A 21,412-nucleotide genomic window follows, 5' to 3' on the forward strand; every position below is an offset into this window, starting at 1 on the left:
CAGAAAAGAAAAAATATCTAAAGACTAAAATAACAGCGAATGAAAGCACTGATAAGCAATGCACACGTATCTCACAGCACATATTCTGTGCAAAGAAGTCCACTGCGTTTTACTCTAGTGCACACGTGCCATACGTGATTTAAAAATTTAAAAAGAGCATTTTTAATATTCGTGTAACAAGCGCATATGCGAATGACGTCACAGGCCTGTAATGTTTACTGTACTCACCGCGTTTGTTCTATGGTCCCAGTCATGTTTATCGTCAGACAGAACTTCGCGAATCTTGTTCAGATTATCCTCAAGGTCTCGTGTGGAGTAGATCTTTGTAATGAGAGAGACGCACAGAGAGACACCAGTTTTAGATCAAACAATTCCAAGCCTTTCATCAAACATGAACGTTATGACAGCCACGGGTGGATTGTAACTAGGTCTGTGCAAAAAATCGAATGCGATTTTCATGCACATCTCATCAGTAAAGATGCTCCTGTAATTAGAAGTATATCTCCAGCATGTGCGTTCAGATCAGGGTTGCCAGGTTTTCACAACAAATCCTGCCCAGTTGCTTCTCAAAAATAGTCCTAAACTAGAACAATCACGCTTCCAGAAGGTTCCTTGATAAAAAATTGCCTCCCGGGGTTAAAATATACGTTTTTTAGCAAGGTTGCCTTGGTAAAATTCGTATTTTAGGGGCTAAATATCACGTTATTTGTATTGGGGTCACTTTGACCCGCGGACATGAAAAACAACCACAGACTTGGCAACACTGGTTGGCATTTACTACACAGAGCCGTAATTCACTGACAATCTACACAAAATCGATGTTAAAATCGCAGGTGTTTCTTTGTCGATTTTGAAAACGATTTTGTGTTAGTTGTCGGTAGACTACGGCTCTGTGCAGTAACTGCCGCTCCAGTCTGAAGCAACCCCAATACCAATAATGTGATATTTAGACCCTAAAATGCGAATTTTACCGAGACAACCCTTCCAAAAAATTTACATTTTAACCCAATGAAGCAATTTTTATCGGGGAACCTCCCGGAAACACGATTGGGCTAGTTTTGGACTAGTTTTAAGAGGCAACTGGGCAGGATTTGTTGTGAAAACCTGGCAACCCTGATCTGAACGCACGTGCTGGAGATATACTTCTAATTACAGGAGCATCTTTACTGATGAGATGCGCATGAAAATCACATTCGATTTTTTGCACAGCCCTAATTGTAACTAGGTTCTGAGGGAACTGAGTTACGCCTCCCTCATTTACATGCAAGTGTCTCACCTGAACCGTGGGGACGTCTGTGAATGCTTTGATAAAATCCTCCTCATCAATAGCTCCTGCCCCCTCCTTAGTGACACCTGCAAAACACATGAGTAACTTCCATTAAAACACAAAAACTTGAGACAGCTATGAGGTTTATGAAGGGCACATGAATCTGTCACTGTTTTGAGACATTTTTAATCTCAGTCACACTAGGAGAGAACTAACTGACAGTTACAGCCATTACCCTCGAAACGGAGCACAATGAGGTGTTCATATGGCAACTCTAGTATTGCTTGTCAAACAGGAGGGTGTTCTCTGTGGGGGGACAGAGTTTCATACATACAATGCATTCAGAATAATCAGACCCCCTTCACTTTTTTCAATTTTGTTATGTTGCAGCATGATACTACAGTTGTTTAAATTCTTTTTTTTCTCATTAATCTACACTTCGTACCTAATACGACAAAGTGAAAACAGAATTTTAGAAAGGTTTTACATTTGATGTCTTTGTAAGTGTGTGTGTGTGTGATAACAGGACTCAACTTTGTATAATGACATTGGTATGACACAGGTATTACAAGGAGAGGGTGACTTATGAGAACATAACCCATGAAAACGCTTTAAACCACACAGAATGATTTTTTTTTTTGAGAAAGTAAAAATGCACAAACTTTCCTGTGAGGGTTAGGGTTAGGTGTAGGGCGATAGAATATACAGTTTGTACAGTATAAAAACCATTACGCCTATGGGATGTCCCCACTTTCACAAAAACAAACAAGTGTGTGTGTGTGTGTGTGTGTTTTTAAATCTGTGTACCGAATGCAGTGAAATAGTGCTTTGTAACCAATTACAGAGGCTTTTAATGTTTTATATGAGGAAAGAAACTTATCCTACAGATTAACAGCTTTCAGTCCTAATGGACTTCCTGTCTGTCTTCCTGTCCGGTTGTAATCGAATGGTCAATCAAGAAGACCAGAGGGTATTTGGCCTAGTAAGATCTGCCACACAGGGGGATCAGTCAGCCTTCAGGAAACCCCATATCAAAGCATTTTGGGTGGACTTTTAAAAAAATTGAAAGCTTGTAATGAGCCTCAGCAAATAGTCATCTCATTTTGAACTGCTGATACAAGCCAAGTACTTTTAACAAAAAAAGTGATTTGTGCAAACTTTGTGTTCTGTAAATCCATCAATGCATACAGCTACACAAATTACATGAATTGCATTGAAATAACGAGCAAACAAAACACTTTGCCCACTTTGCCCAATGCCCATAAGATGTTTTGATCTCAGTTAGAGTATACATCTCATACAATAACAGAGAGTCTTTTTATGACTTTACAACCAGTAGAAATATTTCTCTATACTGTAATAGATATTTCGTATATAAGCAATGCAAAAACACAAACAGTAATGCAACATAATGAAAACATATACAGCAGAATGTGTCCCAAACAAGTCGAGACATTGTAAAACTGGATATTAAGTTATTAACCAAAACGCAAATCTAAATAAATGTATGGCTACCAAGCATGTAACAACTGGTGAATATTTTACAACAGCTCTGAATGTGGTTCATCAACTAGAATTTAAAACTGGAACAATCCATTTGATAATATAAATACTTTGATCTCATTATTACGTAATGTGAAGCTGTTTTTGCACTGATGCCAGACTGAATAATCTGTTAAGAGTAATACTCCAGTTCGTGTCTATCAAGTTCCAAATTAAAAGAGAAAATCAAGCGAGATACCTTTCAAAGTACCTTTCATGTGTGAAATGTTTTTTTTCTACACTGAACTGTCTAAAAATAGGCTTCACCAAATGGTTATTTCATATAAACAATTTTTTTCTAATACATTTCCATCCATTTCATTTCAATACATATAAAGTTAGCATTATATAAAAATGTTAACAAAAATATTCTTAGACATAACACCAAAATGATAATCTTATAACATGTTCCTGACAGCACATAATAATGGAGTCTGTCATCAGTCAATATGGACTTTAAAATGCACAGCACATTTATTTTATCTAGATAACATGCCCAACAAAGCTGCTTAACAGCATCAAGGCAAAACTGTTCTGCACCCTAGGATATGAAAATGCAATGTCACACATGTCTCACCTGTCTTGGCAGCTCCAGTGGCACTGGGTCGTCTGGAACTGCTTGCAGAGTCTCCAGGTTTCTTGGGTACTTTGGGTACTTTAAACGCAGCCTGAGCCGATGACGGCCTGCTTCCATCCACAGAGTCATCATCATCAAAACTACGATCTGAGAAAAGCAATGAGAACATGAATCAATAGGATATCAAAGTCTGAGATCAGACCAGCTGAGATCAAGTGCCTCAATTTCTGTTCCAAAATAGACATACTGCACACTGATCATACATCAAAAAGAACTTATTTTTGTAGTAACGGTCTCATATTCTCATTGAAATATATATCTTATTCATTAATAATCAGAATATATCAATATATATCAAAATATATCAAAATATATCAACAAATTAATTACCACTGAAACCCAAGACAAGTTCATGTCTGATTTCCTCCCAACCACAATATCACCGTAAGTAATCAATGACCAGCCAAGACCCAGGACATAATTGAGGCCCAAACAGCAAAAACAGGAAGTATAGGTAACATTAAATCACTTAAACACATTCACACACAAAGAGAAATGCCTGCACAACTCAAAGACTTCACAAAGCCACCCACACACAAGAACAGATTGGATGCATCCAGTAAAGAGCAAGGTTGGAAGAACACACACAGTCTCTCGTTTCATCCACCGGTTATTAAAAACACCACAAATCTCCACGGCACCTGAGCGACACCCTATTCCTTCACTGGTTCAGATATCAACAGTCATTTGAAATGCCAGCAACATTTCAAACACCTTGAGAAGGCACTCACAGTCACAGATGCGTTTGCAGATGAGGCGCCTCATGCCTGAAGGCGGGCGTGGCTCTCTCTCGTATCCGAGGCAACGCCCAAGCTCCCGCTCACATGACAGCAGTTCTCATGGCGCCGAAATATCCCGAGACCGATCAGCAAGGCATGTAACAAGGTTTGCAGAAACCACCACCCAAAAGCTGGTCGGCATCTTCCTCTCAATTACACTCTAGCTCCATTCCTCCTCGTCTCCTCCTCCATCAATCCCTCCCTCGCACTTTGCTCCTCACCGCCCCCTCCTCCATCCCAGCACCCGAAGAGCCAATCAGGAGAGTGATGACGTCATCTGTGACCAGCCAGTGAGCTTTGAGATTTGAGGATGTTTCTCGCATCTCAATGAGGCTTGTTTTGTCTGGAGCTCAAGCTAAGCTAATTAGCATCATGGTGCTGCATTACCATCGTAGTTTAAACCCAAATTCATGGTACATGTTTCAGACATACAAATGGTTGAATAAAATGTGTAAATACAGATGAGAACAAAGGCCACACCGCTACAGCTCAAAAAGTGTGTGTGTGTGTGTGTGTGTGTGTGTGTGCAGTCACACTGTGACCCCATTACTAAGCCGAGGGCTGACTGCACTGACACATTATGGATGCTGACCCCACTAGCGGATCTGAAAGGGCTCTGTGTCTTGGCCTATGTGTTTAGCATTATTAGCATTGTAGCATAACCCGCCCTTTGTTTAGACGGGAGGGCGTGAACAACAATCTAACAAGGACGGGCCAATGACGACCCTGGAGAGCAAGATCAAGTGAGAATGAGGCAGGCCAAAAGGAACAAAACAACTACAGGAAGCGAGAGTGAAAAAATAAGAGGGGACAAGCTGAAGGGAAAAAGGGAGAAAAGGCAAGGATGAAGCAAAACAGACAGAGAGAGAGAGAGAGAGAGCTGGCCGCTCTCAAAGGCTGTTGCCATGACAACAAGAGCAGCCCACATCAGTGGATTAAAAAAAAAAAAAAAAGACTGAATAACATTGGTCTGAATTTTAGTATGCCAAAAATGGGTAGCTGAAAGCAAAAAAAAATTCTGCATCTCGTCAGTAAAGCTGGTCCTGTGATTAGTAATATATCACCATCACCTGCTTATAGATTGAGCGGCATTCACTACACAGAGCCGTAGTTCACTGACGAGCAAGGCCATATCACGTTTAAAATCTAATGTGATTCATCTGCGATAATGAACGCGATGTCAGTGAACTACGGCTCTGTGTAGTAAATGCCCCACCATCTGAAAGCATGTGATGGAGATTTACTACTAATCACAGGAGCGGCTTTACAATTGCAATTGCACAGCCTTACTATATATATATATATATATATATATATATATATATATATATATATATATATATATATATATATATATATATATATATATATATATATATAAATTTAAAGATATCTATCAAATATATATTTTCTGCAAATAAGGTTGTTATGACATATACATTTTAGAGACCAGCAAAATGTCACAATTCTCAATACCACAGTAGTTTACCAGAGTAACTAATATTAGTTTTAAAAAAACTGTCAGTAATAAAAGAGCAAAGGAATACCAGTAATAAAAAAATCTAAAGAATAAAATTTTTTGCATGTGTCTGTTGTTGTTTGATTAATATTAAGCACACAGCGGGCAGCAGGAGTATTAGCCCGCTGTAACTGTGCAGATACAATTTACTGTTACACAAGTATTTTCATTCTCAACTCTTTACATTAATTACATAACCAACAAGGGTTTATGTGAATAATCACTAAGTGCCACATTTTGACACATTTTTGTGTGTACTTGACCATTTAGGCACTAAAAATGGCTTTACATGTGTTCTGTCTCTGAGCGTATACACAATAATCTTCCAGAGGAAGCACAAGCACTCTTTCAGGCTTTTAAAAACAAATAAATCTTATAAACTTAAATCAAGCACATCCAATTTTGCAAAAGTCTTGTTAAATGATTATACTGATTTGCAAATGAAATTGGGCTTTCATGCAGGAACGAAAGAGCACCACTGGAAAGGGGGCAGAATGTGGCACATTAATCATTCTATCTTGATTGTTGTATTTAAATAATTGTTGGAGGGCGAAATCAAAACTGAATTTCGAATTTTTTATTATTTTTATTAAAGTGGGAAATCAATGATTTAGAAAGTTTAAATGCTATATAAAAAAAGTTTAAAAGTTTAAAAGTTTAATGCTATATAAACTAAAAACGGATCGCTCTATCTTACAAAGCACCATTCAAGGACGGAAAAGATTGCAAGATATAGATCCTTAATAAAAGAAATGTAATATTGTATCGTGACTAAGTCATCAATGTAATGACACATTACCCACACATTGCCAGTTATGAAGAATATGTATGTCATTTAAAAATAACACTTTTGACTGCACACTAATATGTGACATTTCTCACTCAAAACTGACCTGGAAACACACATACTGTCAGTCTAACTGCCATTAACACTATATTGCTTATTGGTGGATGGGTGATTGAGTGTTGATGTCTAAGTCCTCACTGGTCAGTCTGTAACCTAACTGGCTATTTAATCTGGTTATCAGGATTACGGAGAAAAGAAAGCAAAGCTATTTACCCAGAAAGACAAACAGCTAAAGAGCAGCCTGTGCAGTAAGCCCACAAAAACATACCTTGAACACAAGTCTCGTACTCAAAATCATTTATAGTCAACAGACAAACAGCATCTCATGGAATACTTACATTTTCAGGACAAGAACTGCAATACATTCTGATTAAACTCCATTGTTTGGACTTTAAGGACAAGTAGGTATACTCATTTGAACAGAAATGCACATTATCATTTGAAAGAGATGCAGATCATGACTAGAAGAGAGTATTTCCCGGACAATAACTCTGCCATGTCCTCATTTTTTCCAAAAGATTCAAATACAAATCATAATGCATACTGTACTTTTCATATATACAAACAACACAACAGCTTTTAATTTCCATACTATTTAATATATAAACACACTCACCATCTCCATCGTCACCGACAGACATGGCTTTAACGCTTCTGAGAAGAGGCAGCTCTTTCACTCTCTCCTTCTCTCGTCCTGCTCTCGTCCTTCTCTCATCCTCTCTCTCTCTCTCTGTCACGCAGTGTCAGAGTAATGCCGTGACAGGCACAGCTCTCAGCTCCCTCTCTATAACCCTCGCCTCACAGCGGCTCCATTGGCAAAGCCAAAGGCTGGGAAAAAACTCTTTGAATGTCGTCTACTTTGTCTTCAGCCAAATTAAAAAAATGACTAGTGAGGAAGTTGGCTGCATGGCGATCGACCCCCTTCCTGTTCTTATACTGAATTCTGGCCAGATGCATCTCAAGGCACATAGCCAAGCGTAACAATCAGTTTAACACTTGGAAGTTCACCAATACTTTTGAAGAGACATTGTTGAAGTGTGAATGGTCTCGAAGACCAATAGGAATCAGATTTTATCCATTTAATGGCCTATAGCAGCAGAGGAGAAGTCTTAAATCTGTTTTCCAGATTACAGGCAACGGGTCTGGTTTGGACTTCTATTAACATAAAGTAGTAGCTAGTTAGTTATAAGTGAAGTGACATAAGTGAAGTGACATTCAGCCAAGTATGGTGACCCATACTCAGAATTTGTGCTCTGCATTTAACCCATCCGAAATGCACACACACAAAGCAGTGAATATATAGCTAGTATAGTCATAAATAACATCCCAAACTCACATATGTCAAAGGTCAAGCAATGTAAGTAAATGTTTCAAAACATGAAGCACTATAATAAATAATTCCGGTAAGAGTTAACAAGCAAAGACAAAAGAAGAGGTGACTGGAAAAGTTGGAAAAGAACGAAACACTGCATATACTCAACTATACTGTTAACTAAACATATACTCAATATTCAAGGTTGGAGCAACTCTACAATAGGGCTGCATGATGTCGTTTAAGCATCGATATCGCGATGTACGAATCCACGATAGTCACATCGCAGGATGTGCGATGTAGGCTGTCGTAGTTGATCTGTTATTCATTAACTGTACGGGCCAGCTGCTCCCCGGCCCTTGACGAATGTGATTCGCAGATTAATTGCACAGTTTAACCATCATAGAGTGAAAGTTTATCATTTACATGTGTTTTTAAGTCCTGTCAGTTTAACAGGGCAGAGAGAGAGAGCGCGAGAGAGAGAGAGAGAGAGCGCGTGCGAGAGAGAGAGAGAGACAGGGAGAGAGAGCGATCGAGCCCCGGCCGCACGCTCATCGTCTTCATACAACACGAGCGCTGTCTTGCTCTCTCTCCCTCGCACATATTAATCAACTGACACAATGGTGTCGATGTTTAAATAATTTAAGATGAGAATGTTAGTGTGTTCACCCCATTTTTGTTTGTAAGAAAATATTAGATTAGATTTCATATCGCAATATATATCGCAGAAAAATAAAAAAATCGCAATGTCATTTTTTTCCCAATATCGTGCAGCCCTACTCTACAATATGGTACAAATATTGTGCATTTTGATTGTTCACTAATCTGAAATCCTCCATGTCCCTCCACTCAAGTCAAAGATAATGCTGAACCCATAAACACCAGTAAAAACACGTTTACCCTCATAAACACAACAGCTGCAACCATGGTATAGCTTAAGTCACTGTAAAACACTATATAATTATATAACACCACCTCAACACCATAACCAACTGTGAGGGGCATGAAAAGAGCAGCACAGTGTGATCCGCCTGGAGATCCAACTCTTCCATCATATGACATATGCCAAACACATCATGGAGATTTCCAAGGCCATGGAAGTCTGACACCATCTCCCTTATTTAGATTCCAGCACTCACGTTAAATCTAACTCACTGGAGACCAAATGGACACAGAGAAATCAAGCATTTAGACGTAGCCAGTCACTTTATGTTGAAGTTAACCCTCTAGTAATGGTAATGAAAAACATGATGAGGATTAGCATTTAGATGAAAGTAGCATTGCGGTTAAAGCTGGAGCTCAGATGTCAAAGGCTTATGTTCAGTACTGTGGTCAGAGACACTGACAAAGGCTAATATTAGCATTGTAAATGAAGCCAATGGAGACAAGTGTTGCCAACAGGATTTAGCGAGTTAACAAACATGGTAAAGTTAACTTACCTTGACTCAGGCTGAGAGCCATGTTCCCCGAATTTAGTACTTCATCAAAACGGCTTAAAATGGTCTGTAACCTGAAACGCACAGAACAGTAATGGTTTGAGATTACCATTAAAACAATACACACATCTCAATGAACAGCACATAACTTTAATGTGAATATTTTAGTCATAACTTGCCATCTTCAGCAATAGAAATTAAGGTATTATATAAAAAAAGGTATCATGAAGTGTAAATGTGGGCAATATCAAATATACACAATAATTTAGCTGGTGATATACTATAATTGAATTGAACTTTATATTCATCAAAAAATTATATTTCCACAAATATTAAGCAACTTTTTCAACATTGATAATATTAAGTGATGTTTCTTCAGCACCAAATCAGCATACTGGAATAATTTCTGAAGGATCATCACAATAATAAATTACATTTTTAAAATGTATTAAAACTGAAAACATTTTAAATTATAATAGTTCAGTCCCAATTGGATGAGCATAAGAGATTCAAAAAAACATTTAAAAACAATCTTTCTAACCCCAAATGTTTGAACGGTAATGTTCATACTGAAAATCGACAAAAGGCTCAAAAATACAAAGATTTCTTTTCTTTTTTGTAATATCACCCACCCTCATGGGATGGTACAGTGCAATGACAACGCAATAAACGTGTTTCATTCCCTTTCACTGCACAACAAACAGTCCTTCTGAAGTCAAATACATCTTGCACACTTCAAACAGAATAAAACTGTGGCAACTGCACCAACGGCCTTAATATGTCCATCACAATAATGCTGCTTCTGATTAAAACAGATACAGACAGCTCTGCATTTCTACATGTTCATGCACCGCTGTCAGAGCCCAACAAACGTCACTCACAGAAAATGTTCTACCAAGTAGCTTTAAAGGCCTTTAATTAACTTTTTTCTTCAAGCTTGAAAAATTATTAGCCATAAAGATGTGCATTAAAGGCAATTAAGATGCAAAAGGTTAAAATAATACCACAGAAGAACCACAGGCATAGTGATATACATTGCAAAAAAAAAAAAAAAAAACACAGCACATCTGCAGTGTGCACTTAAAAGTTATCGCTTAATTACTATCCTTTATGTGCCTGCCAAGACTATTTTCAGAGCAATGAACAATTAAATAGACACCGCAGCCTAATTACTGTCCCTCACCGGCCCAATGTATAGCAGACCAAATGCTAAACAGCAGCTACAAATGATGCTTACACCCTTGCATGAGACTAAATTATATTTCATAAATGTGCTGGACCAGCAGACCCTAATAACCTGCAATAACATGCACGTTCACTTTCTCACATGCGATATGCATGTAAATTTGCACATTCAAGGCCACATGTGAGATGGTGCATGCATGCTCAACGCAGCGCTTGCAGTCCAGACGAATCTGGCATGTTCTTATAAACGTGCGCACATACACACAGATCATCAATCCCTATTAACGCAACCGTTTTAGGATATCTGCTCTTTCTATTCTGTAACACGAGATGCTAAAATGTAATGAAACAGAAAAAGTGAATGAACAGCCAAGAATGAGAAGAAAGAGAGAAAATGCAACGACAGGAAGAAAAGGGTACAGAGGGACGGCATGCGAGGTCCCACCCACCTGCTCAGACATACTGCCCTTCATATGTGGCCGAACAGCGTTGAAAAGACTCGACTGCCGTGTGTCTGTGCGCCACAGAAAATGAAGAAATTGCCCACCGGTGAGTGTATGTGTGTGTTACACAGATATACAGCGCAAGAATTCTCTTCCCCTTTACATAACCTCCTGTCTGGAACACACATCAGTGGGAGGGGCTAAAGCTGTGGCGCTCAGAGACAGGGCTCCCACCCCTCCCCCTTCCAGACACGGGCACACGGGGACACACACACACACACACACGCACTGATCACATTCCCCCTGACCTCACTGCTACCCCCCGCGTCTCGATTGCCCTCTCACTCGCTTTCCTTCCTGTTTTGAGCCCGAGCTCCTTTCAAATCATATCGATGTCAACAATATGCATGTCCTTTCTTGTAGCTGTTATCTCTTGGTTGAATGAGGGCAGCGCAGACACTGGATTACAGTGTTTGTATGTACAGTAGCTTAGAGTGGTTTTCGGGCTTTTGTGCCCAGCCTAGAGTGTGGGGGATCAGATCATATCATATCAATGTGATGGAACAGGATTCCAAGGGCAAAGTGTAAAACAAGGCAAAAAAAGGCAAAGTGACAAACAACATCGGACCCTCACTAAACTATGCATGAAGAAAGAAAGTGTGAACTCAAATGCTCTCTACTAAATCATGTGTATTTCTTAGACAAAATTTGTTATTGGACCATATTAGAATTATTATTTTTTTTTTTTAAAGCAATATTGCACATTGTTCAAAACTGGATATTTAATAGGGATCTACTGATACATTCGAGCTGATACAATGAGAAGTAAAAAAAAATATTTGCATTACCTGGGTAATAAATGCTAAATAAGATAAAATACTAATTTAATAAAATAAATAAGATGAATAAAATTCTATACTAATTTAACTAGGCTTTTTTTTTTATTAAAGAAAGATACTAATAATCACTTAGCCCTAATATTTAAGTCACCTTTATTTATATACTGTAGCCCTTTATAAAATACAGATTGTTTCAAAGAAGCTTCACAGTATTAAACAGGAAAATAACAGAATTAATGATGCAAAGTTATTAAATGAAGCAAATTCTGCTGTGAAGCAGCTATAATGAAGACGTTATTCAGCTCGAGTCAGTTCAATGAGGACGCAGTAACGGTGTTGATGCTGCAAAATGTATCAATTATTAACGAAATCAAATCAGATTTAAATCAACTATACAGAAGTATTTAATATGCATTATATGCCTCAATAGATTTTTTTTGTATATAAAGGGAATTTTTAAAGTTGCAGTATTGATTTATATTTTTCAACACTTTTTTTAAATGGATAAAATATATGTGTGCATATATAAAGAAATAATTTAAACTAAATATAAATTCAAATATTTTTGTGTGCACATACAAACACGTATAATTAAGATACATTAACATTCATTTCATAAATGTATTAGTCTTTAGTTGTAATCGGCTCTTTGTATCATTCAGCCAAAATATGATGCACCCTTAGAGAAAGCAATGAAACGCACAAATTACAAATCAAATAGATTTTCATATATCTTTCACACGGGCAGACACATGAACTTTTGTGTTCTACACCAGCAGTATTGTCCGAGATGATGTGTCAGAGTCACAACCATGTCACACACCAGACAATCTGACACATCATACCATATATATGGAAACCAGGTGGAACATGTGGGTCATCCCAGACCCCATGTAGTTTAGTTTGTGGTAAAACATCTGGACTACTAAACATGAATAATTCAGAACTTTAAATCTGATTCCTGGGAGATTAAAATAGTGCAAACGTGCCAAAATCTAGCACCATTAAATAAAAAACAACAACATAGATTGCTCCAGAAATGAATCCATTATGTTTATATATATATATATATATATATATATATATATATATATATATATATATATATAAAATAAAAAACACTTGATTCAGCATCATCCCCTGGCATTATAAAACTGATCATGAAATGTTCAAGATGCAGCCAATGGAGTCTGTCCAAGCGCCTTACGGATCTTACATCAGACAGAGAGGAATGCAGGAGTATTAGAAACAGTCTTCAAAAACTCAATTTACCACAGATCAACGTGCACACTGAAGTCAGCCTGCAAGATTTGATCAGATTATAAGGAATCCTTTTTTAATTAAACACAATGTAAATAGACTGTCATCATTCTATCACAGGAAACCAATGAGTACATTTCTTGGAATGTAGACAGTACACATATCACAAACATTACAAATAACCTTCTTAGAATGTTCAGACTGTGATAGAGTGCATGTACTGAAATTTGCAATAGAACTGCAATGACGGACTAATAAATCGAGTTCTGTAATAATCTAATGCTGTTTCAGTACTCTTTTATTCAATCAAAAGGCTGATCTCGAGAGAAACTGGTCGAGTAATCCATTCAAGGCCTTCTGTGTGTGGAAAGATAATTAAATGTTCATAGGTTCTGATTTACAAAAAAAAAAATTGTGAATAAAAACATTTCAAGATTTTTCTGTAAACAGAACAGTCCACTAATCTAGTGAAGATATACACACACATACATATATATATTTTTTTCAAATCTGATAAAATACACTAAAAATAGGCTATATGCTAATACATGCATATCTTATGCGGTCCTATTTAAATGAATAGTTCACCCAAAAATCTAAATTTGCTGAAAACCTTCAGGCCATCCAAGATGTTGATGAGTTTCTTCATCAGAAAAGATTTTTAGACATCATTTGCTCACCAATGGATCATCTGCTATGGATGTGTGCCGTCAAAATGAACTGATAAAATCATCACAGCATTCTAAATGACTCCAGTACATCAATTAACATCTTGTGAAGCAAAAAGCTGTGTGTTTGTAATAAACAAATTCACTATTAAGGCCTAACTTCAAATTGTCGTCTACGATCCCTAATATTGTTTTCTTCAGTGAAAAGGTTATATATCCTGATACAAGAAAGCAATCTGAAATGATAAAGCACCATTCACATTTGTCCAAAAACAAATCTGATGTAAACAAACAACCCAGTGGATTCTGAGGTGAGATGACAACAGTGGACGGATATTTTCACTGGAAGCAGCATTATCATGATTATTACAGCTAAATGTCTTAGTGATGCATTTGTTCCATACAAAAGTGCAACCTGTCACTTCACAAGATGTTAACTTATGTACTGGAGTAATGTGGATTACTTGTGGATTGTCGTGGTGATGTTTCAGACGGCACCCATTCACTGCAGGCTCCACCGGTGGGCAAGTGATGTAATGCTAAATGTCTCCAAATCTGTTCTGATAAAGAAACAAACTTATCTACATCTTGCATGGCCTTAGGGAGAGCAAGTGTTTTTTATATAATTTTCATTTTTGGGTGAACTATTCCTATAATGGTCATCCCTAAAAAATCACTGGTATTTAACAAGGAACACAAATGAGCAGCACTCCTACGTTAAACACAATTACCACATGCAAAAGTATCCTTTAAATATAGGTGTGTCCAATCTATGTGAACGTGCTGCCATTCTTACAATTCTTCATAATAAATCACCCACAATACTCCCACGATGCGCACAAACAATCTGGAAGATCGAAGTCATTACAACTGACTCATGGAGTAATTACACCATTCCTGAAACTGTCAACACAACCGTGGTGTGGGTATAACACGTGAGTGGGTTTGAGACAGAATGATGCTTCTGGCTTAACCCACAGGCATTAAACTGAAAAAGCTTGCGGGTCGAACAGTAACTCATACTAACCGTGCAGATGGTAGATCTCTTTTGTTGAGGTCTGCCCTCACTTTCTCTCCCACATGCCGATACACCTCCACTAGGGTTGTTATAGCTGCCTCCCGTACCTGTGGAACACAACACACACTCTTAACCAAGAAACACGACTCCGTGAGAGTTGGTGACATGCAGTATCATGTGACAGCATCTGATTGAACTGCTGTCTATGCGAATGCTGATTGTTACATATACTATTATTCATAAGTTTGGGGTAATATTTTGAAATGTTTTTGAAAGTAGTCTCTCATGCACACCAAGGCAGATTTATTTGATCAAAAACACAGTAAAACAGTTATATGTAGAAATGATATTACAATTTAAATAGCTGTTTTCTGTTTTAATGCACTGACGGATTGGTGTAGGATTTACCAGAAACTTGTAAGTGTTACTTGTTTCAAAGAAATGTAAAAAAGTAACACGTTAAATCAAACTTGACATTTTTAAAACTAAAATAGTACTTTCTTATGAAATACTCAATCTTTATTTGATTTGTAACTGAAAAAAAGTGTATATTTTAGCATTTATTCCTGTGATGGCAGAGCAGAATCTTTCAACAGCCATTACTTCAGTCTTCAGTGCCACATGATCGTTTAGAAATCCTTTAAATATGCTGATTTGGTGCTCAAGAAATATCCCATGTTAGCAACTAACAGCATTTATTTGAAATAGAAATCTTTTGTAATGTTATAGACGTCTTAACTGTCACTTCTGATCAATTAAATGCATCCTTACATTAAAATCTTTGTAAAAAGAGAGGAACGATTGGGATTGATCAGACATTTTTTTCTAAAAGATCTCTCTTTTTCTCATTCTCCCATTTGAGCCTCTAAATCTCATGCTCTTCTCTGTGAGCCCATTCGCCCAGCGGGAGCTTGAACTCAGCTGTACATCTCTAGAAACCTAACATTAGTGCGGACTGCCTACCTCCCTCACACACACATACACAAACACACACAAACACACACCAACACACACATACATACATACACAAAGGACAGAAAGAGTGCATTTACTTTTACTTTTAAGACTTGCTTTACTTTTTTCACACACATTCCAAGCATTACAAACATACACAGACTCAGATTCATACCTGGGGGTTTTGGTCTCCTGTTAGTGAACAGAGATGTGGAACAAATTTACTCAAACTCAAGGTCTGAGCGCCGAAACTGAGAGGGAGAGAAACAAACAGTTCACAGCCAGTTCAAATTTCCATGCTTGTATACACACACAGTTGGAATCATCATCAAGCTTATTTTGCTTTTTAATGAAATACATATTTTGAGGAAAGCTCCGGCTGTTGTCAATGAGCATTGAACCCCACTGACTTTCAGTGAATGGATAAAAAACTAAACAAACACTGAGACATTTGTCAAAATAAGTCCAACAGGTTTGGAATGACATAAGGTGGTTGACCCATAATGTAATACAAAACCCAAAGAACTGCAATTTCAAATTTGTTTTGTAATTAAGGCAAACTATATTGCACACAACATTGTATTATTATAATAACAATGTAGCATAATGCTTTTCAGATAATTTGCCAGCTCTTTTGTGTCAACAGTTGGGAGTAATGTTACTGAGAAACAAGTTTTGTTCATGTAGTGCTTCAATGAGAATGTTAATCTGTTAATCTGACCATCCTGGTATCGATACAGGCAGGTAAGAGGATTACCTCAGTGGGCCGAGCTGGTTTACAATGTATGACAGACAAGGAACCTGTATGAGCGAATGTCTGTAGATTACATTATATATCAGTGAATTTAGATGTCAAAACAGGTTGCAATGTCTGACTGCTAGTTCACTGCTACCAGTGATAAACTCAAGGGATTTGATTGCATCAAAATACTGTGATATGGAAAACAAGTGCCCCCTGTTGGACAAGATTTCCAGGAAAAATATGGGTGTGTTTACAAAGTGAGAATGTATGGGATTGTATGAAGGACTTACGCATTTAGTGTGGCGACCAAGCACATGCAGAGTCCCTCTCTACTGCGGAAGTTTTTGTGTTTGAAACCAGGACACAGTCTCTCCCAAACATACTACACAGAGACAGAGCAAAAGAAACGGTAAAACTGGTTCATTACATATCCATTACTACAAAAGAAGAGAGAGAGAGAGAATGAGATGAGTTACGAAAGGAAGTGATGAATCACTGGCAAAAGGGATTCAATTTGGTTCTATTCAACCAGCAGCTCTCTTTCTCACACACACACACACACACACAATCTAGACAGTGGCTTCATGGTTTGTTGTCGGTGTGAATGGGTGTGATGATCTGCCCACCCGCTGTATAGTTAGCTCACCATGGGTGTTGCCGTCTGCTCCATCAGCTTCAAAATGAGCGCTTGTGCCTGCTCTCGAACCTGATCCTTTGCATCTCCCAAACGGTCAACTAATGCAGGCACCACTGAATGGGGGAAAAAAGGTTTAAAAGGCCATTTAAAAAAAGCAGGGATGCACAAATTAAAAAATTGTTTTTTTCTTTTTTGCTTCAAAGAAAAGCTCCAGGTTTGCTGTACTTGCTTGTATATGGATCTCATATTTTGTGACTATAATATACTAACACTACTGTAATAACAAATGAAACAAACAAAATAAAAAGCATTCTATTGCAATATTTACATTACAATAGTAATAAGATGTAACATCATGAATTTAATATTTTACAGTAAAAAATGATAATAAAATAACTATTATTGATTATTTTATCTTACAGTACAACTGTTTAATTAAAACTATAATGTTTAAGGTCATCATTTTTTAATGTTTTTTGAACCATTAAGCTTTTATTTTGGCCAAAAACCGCAGGAAGATCATAAGCTTCTCATTTGCTGACAACGGTCAATTTACAAGCATTTCTCTGTGCAAATTTCATGAAAAATAAATGTCAAATACATACCAGTGATCCAAACTATGAGCAAAGATGAGATCATATGAATCAGTATTTACAGTCAACCTAATTGCTCTGAGATGATGAAAACAGCTAATCACGAGCTACATGTGTGTAAATAAACACAGTGCTGGCTTCAGTCGAAGCACTATTTAGCACTACCTTCGTGATTTGATAACTGCACTAAGGAATATCACAATTTCAATTTTATTTAGATTTAATGGTATAGTGCAGCTCTATAATAATGTGTAGCTTTAATAAATAAAAAAATGTTAATCCCAGAATGCAATACGCAAATACAACCATTTGTAAAGCTAACATAAACAACTCCCCCCCCCCCCCCAAATAAGTTTTGAAACAAATATGAAACAAAACTATCTGTTTGGTTGGCCAGAAATGTTATTTTCTTTATTGTTGTACACCATGCAGACCCAAACAGACTCTTTGTGTGAAGTCATCTCATTCCTTTCTCTATACACAGTTTGTTCCATGTTTTCAGATGAATGAGGTATGATGATTGAGGGGGGTCATCTGTTATAATCAAAACAACCCGTTCCCGTGGTAACAGGAGGAGGCGGGGCTCAAACAGCTGAGAGACAAGCACTGAGCCTGTGGATTGTGTCATATGCATGGCAAGTCATCCTGGCATTCCCCTTTCTGCTGATTATGCAACGGAGAAGATCTTTAGCTAATGCTGCCTTATTGAAGCTCTGACTTCAGTGGAACAAGCAACAAGCGTGCACACATCACTTACCTGTGCCGATATAACCTCTGAAGTGATCAGTCATCCGATCCACAAATGCGCTGACGATATCGATCCCCAGCAATGCAACCTGACACCAAGCAAGAAAGAGACGAATCAGCTGAAAACATCAAACCTCACTCTTCCTCTCTTGCAGGCAAACTCTAGGACAGCATTTTCAAACACATGATTTTGCTTATTCGGTATCTGATACAGTATCGGTTACAGAGCGCTATGTCTTTAAGACAGACTATTGTTATTGAGTGAGAGTGGGTGAATGAAAATAAGACATTGAGAGACGGACTATATTTGAGGATTGCGGTGGGATCGCTGCAGTGTGTTTCTTGGCAGTGGAGGATGGAAGTTCACATTCCAGAGACACAATCAAATATTCACTACATCCCAGAAGCTCCAGTTATGACCTATTTTAGGCAAAGCAGCTAGAGAGAGTCCCAAGTAAGGATAACAGAGAGAGTGCACCTGAAAAGCAAAACTGGAAAACACCTGGGCGTTTCATTTTGGAAATGGTTTAAATGTGTTTTAATTGGACAGCGTTCAACTACACACTTTGCAATGAGTCCAGCCACACTTTAGGGATTAACCTCATTTCTTTTCGTTGATAGAATCAGCAACGATTTCTGGTTTCTCCAGAAAATGTGTGTTTAAATCAAGTCCATTCTTAGATCATTTCTCATTGAGCGTTTAACTCTATATAAAGCATTGTTTCTCTACCTGTTCTCACCTATAACAGCACCTCTATGACAGATTCATTATAGTTCAGAGTAAAAAATCATCATAAATGAACAGAAAATTGTGATAGCTCTAATATATATTACTGTTAAATGGTTTGGGGTAAGATTTTAAAAGTTTTTTTAAAAGCAGTCACCATGAGAGCATTTATATGATTAAAAATACCAAAAATACAAAAACATTTTTTTTTATTATTTGATTTTTATTATTATTTTATTATTATGTTTTTTAATATAATAGTTAATCTCTGTTAATAATCGACATTAAGAAAATTAACAGTGTTGTATATAATTATACACAATAAATATAATATTGTTATTGATAAATATGAATTTAAATATAATATTTTCATTAAAATGTTTAATTATAAATTAATTGCAAAATATATACAATTATTTATTTATTTTAAATGTGGTTATAAACATTAAAAAAACTCAATTATTTCAAAATATATTTTAGTGGAGAGATGAAAACGGTCTACCAGATCTTCAACCAGTGAGCCAAAGAATTTGACACCCTGCATTTATCAAACCACATACATTTGTAGAAGTCTGCAGCTGTGTCTCCAATTTATGAATCACCCTCATCATTTCAAAATCCAACCTCAATGAGTCTGATGTCATAGCCATCCATTAACATCAATCCCTAAAGACCACAACTACCAGCTGAAGATAATACACAGATGAACATCTAAAGCTGCTTTTAAAACATCAATACTCAATCATGTTTCGTTCCATGCTTCCCGTTTCACTGTCACAGTTTGCAGAAGTGACCATTTCTGCCTCAGCCTTGAACACTAGCAGCAGCATGAGCCAGCATAAAAGCTTCAGCCTGCATCCACAGGCCATTTAAACATGACTGGCATGTATCCCCAAACACAATTAGCTTTTCTTAATCAACATAACACACACACAAAAAAGCATATGTAAATGGATAATTCATATACAATGACTGCAGTGACATGTGCCCTTACAGCCCCAGTGTAACAGAACAATACCCCACGCGACCCTCCCCCATCCTCACAACACCCCCCACCAGCAAATCCAACCTCCTAGACACAAATGAATATGTAATGTATGCACATTGATATTAATGTACTATTTGAACACTTTTTACCTAAACACATACACAGAAGCTTCTCAAAAAACAGTTATATTAGCATTTTTTTTTATCAGTTTGAAAGAATAATACAGAGCTGAACGCACAATAACATTAGCCTGATGCAATTAAAGATCTGCATGCAAATATAGACTTTATGACAATGAACGGCTGGGTTTGGCTCAAGACTGCCACTCAAGAACAATGCAGGAATCTCACATAACTTACGTGCCATCCGGCTTATAACACAGTTTTTATGACGCTCAATTTAAATATACAGGTCACACGCTATGTACCTTGAAATTGCTGGAGTTGACCCATCCCGAGAGCTCATCTATGGTTTTATCCAGGCGGGATTTGTCCTGCTCCACATCCCCGGACCTCTGCGGGTCGCTCAGGTAGTCTATGAGATCCGGGCCGACCTGCAGCCGCCGGGTCACGTCCTTCTGCAAAACCTGCTTGTAGAAATAGTCCATGTTGTCATTTTCCTCCATCGGGACGCTTTGTGGTCAGTCCTCAGGCTGCGGCGAAACAATAACAACGACAGAGTGACTGTCGGAGTCGCGTAAACGGCACGAGAAACTGAAATGTGTGCAACGAGGAAGTCAAATACTGCGTTTAGACACTGAGAGGGCGGTTAGGTCTGTTGTTTAGTGCATGAGCTATGCAATAACGGAAAATAAACAACTTTTACAAAGTTTCCCAGAAACAAAACGACTGATCCCCCGAACAAAAAGTGTGTTTCTACTGAATAACAAAGTGACGAAAGCGAAGTAAAAGAGATCGGCTGCGAGGCTCGTATAAAAACAGTGGAAATGTATCCGAGCGAGTGCAGACAGTCTCGGCTAACAGTGCTAGCGTTAACCCTTATGGTCGATTGTCCTGGGGCCTGCCGCCGGGGCTCTCTTCCCTCCAGGCGTCCATTTCAGAAAAGCCCGCTTCACGCCGCTCGGGTAACGGTTGGATTAGCCAGCGGGACGCGCGCTGTTTTCCTGTTTACACTCAATACGAAAAAATATCCTCACTTTGACAGCTGCCTTCTGAGCTCACTACAAGACCACGGCTAAAGCTAGTGAACCGCCAGCAGCCGCAGTACTAGAGCGTTGAATAGCAGACGACCCCGAGAAAAGAGTGTGATTGG

General features: G+C 37.8%; 1 protein-coding gene across 40 annotated transcripts in view; it reads right to left on the reverse strand.

Annotated features, from left to right (window-relative positions):
* The window catches only part of clasp2 (cytoplasmic linker associated protein 2), a 48,888-nt gene extending 27,476 nt beyond the window's left edge, over positions 1–21,412 (reverse strand). For 36 of the 40 annotated variants that reach the window (XM_026288693.1, XM_026288708.1, XM_026288717.1 and 33 more), the window contains exons 1-10: positions 20,568–21,411; positions 18,436–18,514; positions 17,095–17,198; positions 16,739–16,830; positions 15,882–15,957; positions 14,762–14,859; positions 9,343–9,413; positions 3,387–3,533; positions 1,277–1,353; positions 229–321 (exon numbers count right to left, since the gene is read on the reverse strand). In XM_026288693.1, the coding sequence (XP_026144478.1) occupies positions 229–321; positions 1,277–1,353; positions 3,387–3,533; positions 9,343–9,413; positions 14,762–14,859; positions 15,882–15,957; positions 16,739–16,830; positions 17,095–17,198; positions 18,436–18,514; positions 20,568–20,765 (1,035 nt within the window). In that variant the 5' untranslated portion in view covers positions 20,766–21,411. Of the gene's footprint in view, positions 1–228; positions 322–1,276; positions 1,354–3,386; positions 3,534–4,177; positions 4,413–7,207; positions 7,405–9,342; positions 9,414–10,973; positions 11,160–14,761; positions 14,860–15,881; positions 15,958–16,738; positions 16,831–17,094; positions 17,199–18,435; positions 18,515–20,567 lie in introns of those variants that run through there. The other 4 variants (XM_026288679.1, XM_026288712.1, XM_026288711.1 and 1 more) reach the window with 4 other exon arrangements.

The sequence above is a fragment of the Carassius auratus genome, chromosome 19, assembly GCF_003368295.1.
Source record: "Carassius auratus strain Wakin chromosome 19, ASM336829v1, whole genome shotgun sequence".
Lineage (NCBI taxonomy): Eukaryota > Metazoa > Chordata > Actinopteri > Cypriniformes > Cyprinidae > Carassius > Carassius auratus.